General features: G+C 44.7%; 1 protein-coding gene across 3 annotated transcripts in view; it reads left to right on the plus strand.

Annotated features, from left to right (window-relative positions):
* PSD (pleckstrin and Sec7 domain containing) overlaps nt 1-15,569 on the plus strand; it is a 711,875-nt gene that overhangs the window by 296,288 nt on the left and 400,018 nt on the right. For all 3 annotated transcript variants that reach the window (XM_077454479.1, XM_077454482.1, XM_077454480.1), the window contains one exon: nt 6,991-7,462. In XM_077454479.1, the coding sequence (XP_077310605.1) occupies nt 6,991-7,462 (472 nt within the window). The remainder of the gene's footprint in view (nt 1-6,990; nt 7,463-15,569) is intronic.

A 15,569-nucleotide genomic window follows, 5' to 3' on the forward strand; every position in this document is an offset into this window, starting at 1 on the left:
ATCATAAAAAAATACTTTCAATAAATGGTGTATTACATGTTGTTCATATTAACTCCATGACCGTGAGATTTGTTTTCTGTATTCTGCAAAAAAACTGGTTGATCCTCGTGTTCCCTAGCTCCAACTTCTGTCCAAGTCCCCAATGCAGCTAGGGATTTTGCAAAACAGTGTTGGCAGCTCTGTACATGCTCAGGTCTATGCTGACTGTTGAGCACTTCCTCCCTATCACATCTGAACAGCCCATGTGACTATAGAGTCACACATGTGGGCCTATACACATTGGTAAATGCTAGCCCATTCTCTCCCCCCTCCTCCATGCCCACTAACTAGATAAACACAATAGGGGCAGGAAATTATATGTAGATTGATGGAGGCTTCTCCTCCCTTCTATTTTAAGACACATGCTGGAGGGGCATGATACAGCCTGTGACTGGCAAAAATCCACCCACACCATGTTAGTGCCAAAAATAATAAAGATTTGATTTCACTTATATATTTGTATGGCAATTTAAAATAGTTTATTGATATTATCTATTTATTTTTACTTTGTATTCCACAGGCTGTTTTTTTTATTTTGAACATGTGACCAGTAGCAGAGGTCTAGAAGCTCCTCCTGCTTATGTTTCCCCGTAGACAGGCTGGGAAAGATCTGGGTTATGTGACAGCTGTATATTAACTAGGAAAAGTTTTTTTTTAATTAAAATAATGATAGTGCTGTCATCAATATACAAAAATAGAAGGGACAATGTATATTAAACAGTGTATTTAGTGTCACTTTAGGAGGTTTTAAGAGTGTGCCATTCTTATGAATAGCATTGTACAGATTTATCTTATAGAGCTTTATCCAAAAGTGAAATAACATGCATTTAGTTCCAAAGCCTATGTTTAGCTCAAGTCTTTAGGCCGCGTACACACGCGGGGACTGTTCGCTGAAACTTTGTTCGTCAAACAGTTGCCGCAACAGTCCGCCCAAAATTTGCATGAGCGGACTTGCCCACACACGGCACTTTTTGAGCGGACTGTTTCAGCGAACTGTTTGCCAAACAGTTCGCTCAACTTTTGAAATGAACGGACTCGCCCACGTAAGGCGGAGGCAAGTCCGCCCATTTCGAGCACGTGTACAGGTAGGCGGGGCCCGCGAAGGAGACGTCGCGGGCACCGCCGCCTGGAATGGACTTAAAGGGACACCCAACGCCGGAAAAAAATCGGCGTGGGGGTTCCCCCAAAGTCCACAACAGACCCTTGTCCGAGCACGCTACCCTGAGCCGTACCAGGCCGCGTGCCCTCAACATGGGGGGTGCCTTGGGGAAGGGGGGGCCGCGCGGCCCCCCCACCCCAAAGCACCTTGTCCCCATGTTGATGAGGACAAGGGCCTCTTCCCGACAACCCTGGCCGTTGGTTGTCGGGGTCTGCGGGCGGGGGGCTTATCGGAATCCGGGAGCCCCCTTTAAGAAGGGGGCCCCCGGATACCGGCCCCCCACCCTATGTGAATGAGTATGGGGTACAATGTACCCCTACCCATTCACCTGTGAAAAAAAGTACAAAAAAAAACACAACACAGGGTTAAAATATTTTATTGTCTTCCGTCTTCGGGGGTCTTCTCCGGACTCCTCCGCTATCTTCTTGTAGCTCTTTTGCTAGCGGAGGAGTCCGGCTTTCTTCCTCCCCGCTGCCGGCCTCTTCTTCCGACTTCGGGGGTCTTGTCCCCCTCTTCGGTTCTTCTGCCGGGCCACCGCGCCTTCTTCTAGCTCTTTTAGAGGCGGTGGCCCGGTCTTCTGTCGCCGCCTTCCGTTCTTCTTCTTCTTCTTCTTCTTGTTCTTCTTCTTCTTCATCTCCAGGAGATGTTGACACGTCGCTCTCTCCGGCCGGAATGCCAGAGCCGCGCTGTGCTGCCACTTATATAGTGCCAATGGGGCGGTGTCACATGGTATATGTCACATGGGTTGGTCACATGGGTTGATGTCACATGGGGGCTATGACATCGTAAGGGGGCGGGGTCACCATGTGACATCAACCCATGTGACCAACCCATGTGACATATACCATGTGACACCGCCCCATTGTCACTATATAAGTGGCAGCGCAGGGCGGCTCTGGCATTCCGGTCGGAGAGAGCATCGTGTCAACATCTCCTGGAGAAGAAGAAGAAGAACAAGAAGAAGAAGAAGAACGGAAGGCGGCGACGGCGACAGCGGCGACAGAAGACCGGGCCACCGCCTGCAAAAGAGCTACAAGAAGGCGCGGTGGCCCGGCAGAAGAACCGAAGAGGGGGACAAGACCCCCGAAGTCGGGAGAAGAGGCCGGCGGCGGGGAGGAAGAAAGCCGGACTCCTCCGCTAGCAAAAGAGCTACACGAAGATAGCGGAGGAGTCCGGCGAGAAGACCCCCGAAGACGGAAGACCCCCGGAGCTGTGCAATAAAATATTTTTTCTCGTGTGTTGTGTTTTTTTTTGGGTACTTTTATTTTACAGGTGAATGGGTAGGGGTACATTGTACCCCATACTCATTCACATAGGGTGGGGGGCCGGTATCCGGGGGCCCCCTTCTTAAAGGGGGCTCCCGGATTCCGATAAGCCCCCCGCCCGCAGACCCCGACAACCAACGGCCAGGGTTGTCGGGAAGAGGCCCTTGTCCTCATGAACATGGGGACAAGGTGCTTTGGGGTGGGGGGCCGCGCGGCCCCCCCTTCCCCAAGGCACCCCCATGTTGAGGGCACGCGGCCTGGTACGGCTCAGGAGGGGGGGCGCGCTCGCTCGCCCCCCTTTCCTGGCCGGCCGGGTAGCGTGCTCGGACAAGGGTCTGTTGTGGACTTTGGGGGGACCCCCACGCCGATTTTTTTCGGCGTTGGGGTTCCCCTTTAAGTCCATTCCAGGCGGCGGAGCCCGCGACGTCTCCGTCGCGGGCCCCGCCTACCTTCACACGCGCTCGAAATGAGCAGACTTTCCTCAGAGCGGGAACAGTCCGCTCATTTCGAAAGTAGCCTACACACGGGCGGACTGTTCGCTCAAACAAAGTTTCAGCGGACAGTTTTTCGGAATTTCCGAAAGACTTTGTCCGCCAAACTGTCCGCTGAAACTGTCCGCTGAAAGCCCACACACGGGCGGACTGTCCGCTGAAACACTGTTCAGCGGACAAAGTTGAGCGAACAGTCCGCCCGTGTGTACGCGGCCTTAGAGTTAAAAGTGGCTAAAGATGTATTTTTACTTATTGGCAGCAATAGGGGCAAATCAGATGCAGCAGTGTAAATGTAATCACAAATGCTACCAGGATGAAAGTGATGATCATTCTTAAATCAATTTGCTGCTGATCACTGTCTAAACACACTTTGGTGCAGTTTCTGTCACTGTATAATCACAGGTTGGATTCTAATTCAGTGAAAAAAAAATCAGTTGATGCTTCACATTGGAAACTACTGGTAAGATACTGTATGTCAAATTGTAAGGTTTTTTTTTTGAGTGTGTCATTCTTCTAAATAACATGGTACAGATTTAGCTTTCAAGCAGCTTTATCCAAAAGTGAAATGAAATGCATTTTGTTCCAAAGCCTGTGTTGAGCTCAAGTTTAGTTCGAGTTAAAAATGGCTAAGGCTGGGTTCACACTGCTGTGGTGTATGAGATCGGATGTGATTCGCACCGCACTGCAGTGCAAATCACATGCGATCTCTGTGCGATGTGATTTCAGCCATACAGATAGTATGGCTGAATTCGCATCGCATCTGGCCCAAACTCGCACAGGACCCTTTTTTTGGTCCACAGCAGAATCGGATCGCATGGGTGTTCACACCATGTGATCCGATTCCTGTCCGAGTTTGCAGATCGCACTGCGATATGCGAACTGATTTGGGGGTGTCATTAACTTTTCACTGACACTCCCAGCAGTTCGCATAGGGCAGTGTGAACTGCCGCCGGGAGGCATGCGATGCGGGAATCCGCAGTAGATTCGCAGCATTCCCGCATCGCAGCAGTGTGAACCCAGCCTAATAATACCTGTAAAGGAAAAAGTAAAAACCTAATTCTTTGACATTTAAAACCAAACAAGTTTGGATGCAACATTAAAGGATAAGTTCACTTTTTTCTTTTTTTCTAAATTCCAGCTCCCATATGTACTAATATACAATGAATGTACCTCGCTGAAAAATAAAAGCTTTCTTTGATTTTAAGAACAACACCTTACCTTGGTGTGTTTCATAGAAAAGTTTATGACTTCCTGGTATATAGATTTGGCATGTAAATACCAGTAAGAGACGGGACGCATAATTGATAGGTGCATAATGAGGTCAGCTGGTGAACCGTTTCCTGTGTCTTACGGATTTTCATGTCCTAAATCTACATACCAGGAAGTAATGAACCTTTCTATGGAACACACCAGGGGTTAAGGTAAGGTCTTGTTCAAAAAATAAAATTAAAGTGGTTGTAAAGGCAAAAGTTTTTTTTTTATCTTAATGCTTTTTTTGCATTAAGATAAAAAGCCATCTGTGTGCAGCAGCCCCCCTAATACTTACCTGAGACCCATCTCTATCCAGCAATGTGCAGGGCAGCCTCTGCTGCCCGAGACTCTCCCACCTGATTAGCTGAGACTACTTTAGTTCCCCATCAGCTCTGTCTCCCTTGTGATTGACAGCACGCTGTGGGTGGATCCTTATATACGGGCTGCTTTTAGACAGGTGCAGTTTTCTTTCTCCACTGCAGGTGGCGCTGAACCACAGCGGAATTGCAGGGAAGAGGAAGTCTCAAAGTGAACATGGTTCCTCTATGGTTTCCATGTTCACTGGGGAAGCTATCTGATTGCATGCTTCCGCCCCATGTGACTCTGGCAGCCATCTTGAGTCAGGCAGAGCCTATTTAAGGCCCTGGCTCCCAGGCTTTGTGGGTATTGTAGGGGCAAATCACCTGTTTGACAGGGACAGTGAATAGTGACAGGCAAAGGTTTCTGACAAGTAGGGAAAGGATATGGACACGCCATCCTACCAGGAGACCACCCTATCTGGGTCTGGACTGGCCAGGCTACATTCCGCCCCTCAAGACAGATACTGTCGGCACATTTGAGACCTGCTCTGCTATATGTTGCTGTTACATGCCATGAGTATTCCTGGTTGGGTTCCTTCCCACTGGGGTCTGTTTTGAATTACTGGATTCTGCAGTAATACAAGTTCTGTTATCTGCAACTAGAGTCTGTTTAATTACTGATGCTGCACCTCCCCACATTCTATTGGCTATAGAATCCACCCACTGCCTGCTGTCAATCACAAGGAGAGAGTGGACCTGTTGGAGAACTAATGCCTGAATCTGCTGCCTGTATCAATAAAGCTACTGGATTTTTGACTCTGGCACAGGTCATTTTAAAGGGCCAAAACAGCAGAAAAGTGTTGATAGGGATTTAAAGGATTCCCCTAAATATGTTGTTTAGGAACAGACACCATTAAATGATGTACTTCCTGATTTCTTCTATCTTATCCAGACTGCCATCATTCAAATATTTCATGTGTATGTAATATTTCTAATTACCATGTGGAGCTTTAGGCTTAATGTCCTGTTTACCAGGTTAATTTTTACGGTTTTGCTGAATAATGCCTTACAGAGTTTATTAGCTTAACGTGATACTAAAGTCTCTTTTTTTGTCTATAAAAAAGAACAAACATGTTATACTTACCTGCTGTGTGAAATGGTTTTGCACAGAGTAGCCTGGATCCTCCTCTTCTCTGGTCCCTCGTCAGTGCTCCTCCCTCTTGTCAATTGCCCCCACAACAAGCAGCTTGCTATGGGGGCACCCAAACGGAGCCACAGTTCTGTGTGCCCAATCTGACATGGAGCCACAATTCTGCCCCATTTTCCCCCCCGATTAACTGACTTTGACAGTTGCGGGATCCAATGGCTCAGCCAATCAGGAGAGAGAGTCCCGGATGGCTGAGGCACATCGCTGGATAGAGATGAGGCTCAGGTAAGTATTTGCAGGGCTGAGGGGGGGTTGCTACACAAAGAAAGTTTGTTTTTTATCTTAATGCATAGAATGCATTAAGATTAAAAACCTTCTGCCTTTACAACCACTTTAAGCAAAAAAACACAGATAGCTGATACCGCATCCCTGCATGCTCCGTAGGACTCTCTACTGTCTTCTACTGTCTTTTTCATCTGAAGAGAGGCAAAAAACAAACTGCTACTGCTGTGCTTTCTCTTTAGAAACCCCGTAATGCTAATGCTAGGTTTACACTTGGCCACATGTGAGCGGGTGGTTGCAGGTACGGGAATCGCACTTGGTCCCCCCGGACCCTCAGCCAAATTGCACTGCTCTGCAGAGATGCACCGGGCTGTCATTTAATCTTATTTGCACCCCCACGCATCTCAACCTGCAGCGCGCTTGCAGGTGCCAGAACCACAGGGAAATCGCATTGTCAAAAGCACCTTTTTCTGCAGGAAATGCAGGCTGCCCAAGCAAGTGTGAACCATTGCTTACACCAATTGCATGAGTGAACTTTGTTTTAAATATTTGTAAAATAAATATTTAAAATCAACAATAAAAACTGACCAAAAGCCATTGTGGTTTCTTTATAATGGGGTCAGGTATTTGAAGCTGAACTACAACCAATTGCTTCTTATCCATTATTTGTCTTTATGTTTAACTATAGACTACCCGTCATGAGAGATGTCTCTCAGTAAAAAGGGGTTTTCATCAAAGACATTAGGGTTTATTTACTAAAGCTGGAGAGTGCAAAATCAGGCTCACTTCTGCATAGAAACCAATCAGCTTCTTACATCAGCTTGTTCAATTAAGCTTTGGCAATAAAACATAGAAGCTTATTGGTTTCTATGCAGAAGTGAGACAGAATTTTGCACTCTAAAGCTTAAGTAAATAAACCCCATTGTTTAGCACCCTGAAAAAGAGGAAGAAATAGAAAAAACTGTGACAAAAATATGTTCTTTGATTACTTTGATTTCAGTATCTAGAATTGTTCAATAAATATGCTGTTGTCCTAAGTGCACATTTATTTTTTCAGGTGTGCAGCCACCTGAATATTCATCACTTCCATGTTCACCAATTAGCCCTGGCAGTTCAAGGAACACCCATACCTCCTCTACAGAGCCTGATGTGTGTGAGCATAGCCTGTGCCATGTGGAAATTGAAATCGAGAAAACCTCTTCATCTGATCAAATCCCCGAAGTGTGTGAGACAGGCATTATACGCAGAACTATCAAATACTCTGAAACAGATCTGGATGCTGTGCCACTAAGGTGTTATCGGGAAACCAACATTGATGATATACTAGCAGAAAATGAAGGACTAGATTCAGCCATTGGCAGCCAAAAAGACAGTGAGAGCAACACAGATACCAGTGCAGAGAAACAAGAACAGCAAGAAGAGGTTGCCATTCCTGAAATTCCTGGGTTTCCTAGAGATGTAGTTCAAGACAATGCTGATGAGGATGAAGATGAAGTGTTTGAACCAACAAAGATTGGAGCAATGAAGAGGTAAGTAAGAAATGCTCCAGGCTTCTGATACATTGGTAATTGAGTTCATATTATTCATAAGTATTCCCATTTATTTTGATGGCTGATTTGTACTAACAAAATCTAATTTCTAAACTCTATATGGAAAGATGATTTCCTACATTTTTAGGTTGGAGAATTAAATGTTCTGTTTTTGAACAGAAATCGACCAGATGACTCTGATGACACTGTATGGTAACAGGGAAAGGCTTTTCCATGCAATTTCTTAGCAACAACGTCTTCTCTCCTCATGCTGTTTATACTGCTATGCGTGCTCCCTCTTTATACACTATAATTCTGCTGATAGAATCATTTAAACATAATAAATGAACTTCAAAACCAGGTTCACCAACAGTTGGTGCTGCAGAGTTTTCAATTCTTAGACCCCTTTCACACCTGTTTTTGCGGTGCTTTAGCTGCTCTTTTCGGATGCATTGGGGCATTCTTTTTAAGGTCACGTGACCTTAAAGCAGTTGTAAAAACTCGCCCCCACAACTTTGTCCCATGTAAATCAGCATAAAAACCCCCAATGAACACTGCTTTTAGATGTCTCCTTACTTGCTTAGTATTGTTGTAATCCTTTTTGTTCTTTAGCCAATTGACCACTGGGCACTTAAACCCCCTTCCTAACCAGACCAATTTTCAGCTTTCACTGTGCTCTCACATTTTGAATGACAATTACTCAGTCATGCAACACTGTACCCATATGATTTTTTTTTTCCTTTTGGTGGTATTTAATCACCGCTTGTTTTTTTTATTTTTTGCGCTATGAATCAAAAAAGACAGAAAATTCGGTAAAAAAACTTAGTTTCTGTTAAAATTTATTGGTGAGTATTGGCGGGGTATTGCACATTATGGCAGACTATTGCACGTTATTGCAGAGTATTGCACAGTATGGGCACAGAGCAGCGCTCTGGGCTGGATCTGTAGTGCTAAAAACGATCACTCCCCCTCTCTACTCGCACTGTACAGATCGGTACAGAGAGGGGAGGGAGAAACCGGCATCATGACATGACGCTGGTTTGTTTAGAAGACGTCCCACGGATGTCCACCCAGAATAAGCCGAACGCGCTGTAGCCGTCTTTCGGCTATGGCCCGGTCAGCAAGTGGTTAGAATGACGACACTGAGCATGCCCAGATCTCCCCTGATTTACGGCACACTCTGTGTACTTTGTCTATCTATTATCAGGACTTCCTACGGCACACAACGCTGAAATCCCAGGAGACTGCAGAATCATTTAGCGCTTCCTCCTACACCCCATGTGACCATGTGACATCACATACAGTGTAAAGCAGGGCATTGGACAGCATTACTGCAGTCTTATCAGCTGAAGCTGATAAGACTGACAAATGCAAACCCTAGATAATCGGCACAAGTAAATACTATGAAATAAAACAATTTGGCTATCAACAGGGAAGCTGGGTTGCCATAGAAACGTTGGATTGAGAAGGAGGCTTGGTTAACAGTACAGGAAGTGCTCAATGTAAGGGCGGAAATACACTCCACTGTGGACTCAGAAAACAATACTTAAGATGGCGCTGCCTAATCCCTGGAAACAAGTTTTTTAAAGTTTCTTTAAACAGTACGTAATTTGCGATTTGGGCTGGATTACAGTGGCTATAGTTTGATAATTACGTATTATTATAGGCCAAATGAAAAGAAGCATCAGAGTGGGAGTGTTTACTTCCTCTTTAAAAAAATCCAAAAAACACAAATTTTGCGGCACATTCAAAGCGCTTTTAAGACGCTTCAGAAGCACTGCCCATTCATTTCAATGGACAGGGGCATTTTTGGAGCTCCTTTAAGGCACTCCAAACCCATCCCAAAGATGCTGCTTGCAGGACTTTTTCTAACATCCTCCAAGCGCACTGCCAGAATGTGAAAGCACTCATGCAAATGAATGGGAGGTTGTTTTCAGGCGCTTTTCAGAGGCTATTTCTAGAGCTAAAACACCTCAGTATGAAAGGGATCTTGGACTAATGAAAACCAGGCAAACATGGTAATGAGTCAGAATCATCTGTTAAATCCTAAAGTGGACATAGCATTTGATATACCTTTTCTAGTTAAGTGCATGCCTACTAAGTACTGCACAGGTGTAACATTCACAGGTGTACTGTATTCTTTGTCACAGAGATCACAGTACTCCCCCCTGACAATGCCTTCGTGCACTTTTCTTTCATAAATGCACCATTCTTATGTAGGCATTATCCAGGATCTGTATGTATTGTATTTCTTAAATTGAGATGCACGCTCAGATTACACCATACATGTAAATCCTTGTGAATCCTCATGCATGTGCAGTTCTTGGCTGTGTTCACAAATGTCTAATACAGATCAACCCCCAATGTAATGTCTTACCTTGTGTCTTGCTACAAAGGTAGTGTTGAAGGTTTATCACTGAGAAGTGGAGAATAAGGAAATGTTTAACCCTACCTGCAGCAGAATGTTATATATTACCCTATGCAAAATCATTGTTTTTTTTTTTTCATTATTGGACAAATCTTTTTGAACCTGGGTTCAGTGGAACCCTAGGGTTACTCCAAGTGGGATTCTTTCAGTAGAAAGCAATGACCATTTTACCTCCCACCTAATTCTGCCTATATACATTTTAGGCTGTTCTTATTCAGAAAAGCCAGTGTCGTGGGGGATTGGTGGTGCATTTGCTTTCATAGATAAGTAACCATTGATACCTATAGTTTTTAAGCTGTCTGTAAAAGTGGTATTCCTACTACTGAACACCAATGTATAGAGCATTATTTTCAACGATGCTCCTTGCAATGGGGAATTCTTCCCACTACCCCATCAGTGTAGCAGTTTATTTTTTCCACAAACCACCAATGTAAGGGCACGTTCTTCCTCTCAATTACAATTTATAATATATTTGTGTAGCACTAACCCCCGAAAGAGCTGCTGGTTTTAATTGGGCCTACCGTTACCTCACCTGTTCACTGTGTCCATCTTAGGGGTCCCATTATAGAGTGGATTAAAGAACATTAGCTCTGACACTTAGTCCTTTTTCTGAGTATTTATTTAACAAGGACACACGCTTTTGCAATAGAGGGGTAGAGGATAAGGCAAATTCAGGTACCTTTGTAGTTTTGCAGGTTAAAGGTATTTTCTTGATCCAGATTACAAACGATTCCCACAAGCTGGATCTAGCAATCACCGGATAGACCCCTCTCTCTCACTGACCTAGCAGCTGGTGAGATGCTCGAACAAAGTCTCTGCCACAGACTTGATAAATTTAGCGATCTTGTTAAGCAATCCTCTGCCACAGGAAAGCACGATAAGCTTCTGGTTGCAAAGTTTAAAGAATTTCCCCACGGTACCTGATTCTTTCAGCCGACCCAATGATACTGTGTGGTAGACAACCCAGAATGCATCCTCCAACTGAGTCTCCAGGCTTCTCCATGAGGCACTAGCCTTATTGCTCGGTCCTCCTCAGAAAAGTCCTCCCCCGGATCCTCCAGTTGCTTGGCTTCTCCCCGCAGGCAAGACAGCACAGAATCATCTCTGGGTCAGTAGGCCCCAGAGCCTCTGGGCCTACCTTTCAGTTGCAGAGCCTCAGGCCAACTGGCCATGAGACATTGTTTCTTTTATTATATAGTGACATATAGGGGGTTATTTACTAAAGGCAAATCCACTTTGCACTACAAGTGTAAACTAAAAGTGCAAAGTGCACCTGAAAATGCACTTTGAAGTGCAGTCGCTGTAGATCCGAGGGGTACATGCAAAGAAAATTTAAAAAAAACAGCATTTTAGCTTGCACGTGATTGGATAATAAAATCAGCAGAGCTTACCCTCATTTCTGATTTACCCCCCAGATTTACAGCGACTGCACTTCCAAGTGCAATTTCAAGTGCACTTTGCACTTGTAGTGCAAAGTGGGTTTGCCTTTCATAAATAACCCCCATAGTCTGACAATTTTTAACAGGTACCAAAGGTTCCTTTTTGTAAAAAGGTTGAGAAAGATTGGATTAGATCATGGTCTCATCTGTGAACTATCAATTACGCTAAACGCTGGGGGTCTATTTATAAAGAAATTGCTGTGTGAATGTCTGAGTATTCTCACAGTCATCCTGATTAATCCCTAATCATTGCGTCTAATATATTTATTTCCTATTATCATCAACACCATCTAGCGGCATAATGCTGTACTTTTCTGATTGAGGTATTTCAGGAAAATAGCACATTAAGGCCATTACATAGAGTTAAGTATTTTTTTTTTGTTTTTTTTTTATAACTAGACCTCTAAGCCTTACTCAGTGCTCACATATGTGATCAAATGTGCTAATCAGCTACCTTCCATATATTGCCAATCAAATGAGATTTGCATAACAAGTTAACCACCTCCTGCCCGCCCTATAGCCGAATGACAGCCGTAGAGCAGGCGGGTTCCTTCGCCTGGCCTTGTGTTTACTTCCGCAATGCGCGCCGCGGGGGGCACGCATCACGGAAGTTTTGTATTCGCCGTGTCTCCCGGAGACAGGCAAAGGCAGATCGCCGTGAACGGCCAATCAAAGCGGCCGTTCACAGCGCGATCGCAGCTGCCAATGGGAGATGATCTCAAATGTAAACATATGAGATCATCTCCCATTGCCGTGTCTCTCCCTCCTCACACAGAGGCAGCGTGTGAGGAGAGAGAGGATCTGTAAGTCAGCCCCAGTGCCAACTGTCAGCCCTAGTGTCATCTGTCATCCCCAGTGCCATCTGTCAGCCCCAGTGCCAGTGCCATCTGTCAGCCCAGGGCCATCTGTCAGCCCAGTGCCGCCAGTGCCACCTGCCAGTGCCTGCCGTCAGCCCCAGTGCCGCCTGCCAGCCCCAGTGCCACCTGCCAGCACCAGTGCCATCCGTCAGCCCCCGTGCCGTCAGCCCCAGTGCCGTCAGCCCCAGTGCCGCCAGTGCCACCTGCCAGCGCCAGTGCCACCTGCCAGCACCAGTGCCACCTGCCAGCACCAGTGCCATCCGTCAGCCCCAGTGCCGCCAGTGCCACCTGCCAGCGCCAGTGCCACCTGCCAGCACCAGTGCCATCCGTCAGCCCCAGTGCCGTCAGCCCCAGTGCCGCCAGTGCCACCTGCCAGCGCCAGTGCCACCTGCCAGTGCCATCCGTCAGCCCCAGTGCCGTCAGCCCCTGTGCCGTCAGCCCCTGTGCCGTCAGCCCCAGTGCCGCCAGTGCCACCTGCCAGTGCCACCTGCCAGCGCCAGTGCCATCCGTCAGCCCCAGTGCCGTCAGCCCCAGTGCCACCTGCCAGCGGCAGTGCCATCTGCCAGTGCCATCTGCCAGCGACATCTGCCAGCCCCATCTGTCAGCCCCATCTGCCTCCAGTGCCATCTGCCTCCAGTGCCATCTGTCAGTGCCACGTGTCGTCAGTGCCACGTGTTGTCAGTGCCACGTGGGGTCACTTTGTGGGTATTTCCATTGTCCTGGTGCTCCAGGGCCTTCAAAACTGTAATAGGTGGTTGAGAAATAAGATGTGTAATTTATGCTCCTAGAACGCCTGATGGTGCTATTTCAATATTGGGCCTCTGTATGTGGCCAGGCTGAGTAAAAGTCTCACACATTTGGTATCGTTATACTCAGGAGGAGTAGTAGAACGTATTTTGGGGTGTCATTTGTGGTATACACATGCCATGTGAGAGAAATAACCTATTACATTGAAAATTTTGTGAGAAAAAAAAAAATCTTAATTTTGCAAAGAATTGTGGGAAAAAGATGACAACATCAAAAACCTCACCATGCATCTTAGTAAATACCTTGGAATGTCTACTTTCAAAAAAGGGGTCATTTGGGGGGTATTTGTACTTTCCTGACTTGTTCAGGTCGCAAGAAATGAGATAGGCCACCAGTACATCAGGTGTGATCAATTTTGTGCGATTCGCACCACAGCTTGTAGACTCTCTAACTTTCACAAAGGCCAAATAATATCCACTAATTTGGGTTATTTTTACCAAAGATATGTAGCAGTATAAATTGTAGCCAAAATTTATGAAAAAAAAATTATAATTTGCAAAATGTTATCACAGAAACAAAGAAATATGCGTTTTTTTCAAAATTTTCGGTCTTTTTTCATTTATAGCGCAAAAATTAAAAACCCCCAGAGGTGATCAAATACCACCAAAAGAAAGCTCTATTTGTGGGGAAAAAAGGACACAAAATTCATTTGGGTACAGTGTTGCAGTAATTGTCATTCAAAGTGTGAGAGCACCAAAAGCTGAAAATTGGTCTGGGCAGGAAGGGTGTTTAAGTGCCCAGTAAGCAGTATATGCTTTTACTGAAGGCTGCATTTTCCTTTACCACAACCCACAGAAATTCACATATGGAAAATGTACCATAAAGTACATGAGTAAGCTTGTTTACTTGCTCTTCCTGTGCGGTTTGATTTCTTTCCAGGAAAATTGCAACAATGCAAATGGACCTCATGAGCTAGGAAATGCTAAATTACATTAGATTAAAAAAAGAAGTCTGTGTAGGAAGTTGATTACACAATAATAAATTGTTAGTGTAGGCAATTTGAAAAGGTGGGTTTTGAGACTGTTTAAATGTCTGACAGGTTATTCTGTATTATGCAGTGTAAGTTTTTTTTGAGGGGTTGAAGGTACTAAGAATGTATATGTAATGTAAGGACTTCACACCTCAGCTTCAGCCCATGTGTGGCTCCACAAAGGTATCCAGCCTGCTTTGGTTGTTAATTCACATGACTTCCATTGGCTGCACTGGCTGTTTGGGGGGGGGGGGGGGGGTACTAGAAGTTCTTACTGCTCATTCAGGACCTAGCTATTGTGACACATAAACTACACAGGTCTCTTGATGGGCTCTTGATCTACAGAGATAGCTGGGGGGGGGGGGAGATTTTTTGTTTAGTTAATGTGCAGTACGGTCCTGTGTGACCTGGAACCGGCCTCCAGGCTTGTGTATTGAGAGTTTTTGCTTTATATTTTTGGTTACAATGTTGTAACTACCTTGTTATACCTTTTGAAAAAAATGTATAAAACAGAAGTTTTAAAAAAATTGTATTACAGGTGATAGCCTGTCTTGCGTTGGTCATACACAAAGCAAATATTGGCAAGTTTCTGATGATTTGGCAAAAATTTGCTCCAGGGGAGGTCCTGTTGGCTTCTTCCTGAACTACAATCTTTTGATTGAAAAAATGGAAAATGGCGACTGCATTCAATGAGATGTTTTGGGTACTCATTTTAAAATCAGCACTAAAAAGTTTGTCCTTTCAAAGAAATCTTCATAGACTTTGGATCCAAAAAAGTATATCTGCTATAAGAACTGTCTCTTTATTCTTGAGCCTTTAATGGACCTCCTCCTGATGAAAGGAATTTCAAAGGAAAGTAAAAGAGGAAACTGTTAAGTATAGTTTATGCTACTCCACATGTGCGACACCTAAAATCATGTATTGTGTTCACATTTAATTGAATTGTATGTTCTCTTTTGGTTACACCATGACTCTCCAAACAATAATGCATGCCTTCCATTCACTTCAATTAGCTGTTCTTGCTCAATTGCTGCGCATCACCTTTCTTGGGAAAAATCCTCACCTCGCACCTCCAAATGGATCCAAAGTGCAGCAATTCTTATAAAATTATACCATTTATTACAATGCCAATTCACTTGCAAACAGACAGAATTAAAAGGCCTTTCCACCTCACTAAAAATGGCTACCGCGGCATTTCCGGGGTGCTTAACCACTTTCAGACCGGACCATTTTGCTGGCTTAAGACCAGACCACTTTTTGCGATTCGTCACTGCGTCGCTTTAACTGACAATTGCGCAGTCGTGCGACGTGGCTCCCAAACAAAATTGATGTCCTTTTTTTCCCACAAATAGAGCTTTCTTTTGGTGGTATTTGATCACCCCTACGGTTTTTATTTTTTGCACTATATACAAAAATAGACTGACAATTTTGAAAAAAACGCATTATTTTTTACTTTTTGTTATAATAAATATCCTCCAAAAATCTATAAATATTTTTCCCTCAGTTTAGGCCGAAACGTATTCTTCTACATATATTTGGTAAAAAAAAATGCAATAAGTGATTATTGATTGGTTTGCGCAAAAGTTATAGCGTTTACAAAATAGGG

Source organism: Lithobates pipiens, unplaced genomic scaffold (assembly GCF_037356315.1).
Source record: "Lithobates pipiens isolate NorthernLeopardFrog02 unplaced genomic scaffold, aLitPip1_a1.2 Scaffold_25, whole genome shotgun sequence".
NCBI classification, from domain to species: domain Eukaryota; kingdom Metazoa; phylum Chordata; class Amphibia; order Anura; family Ranidae; genus Lithobates; species Lithobates pipiens.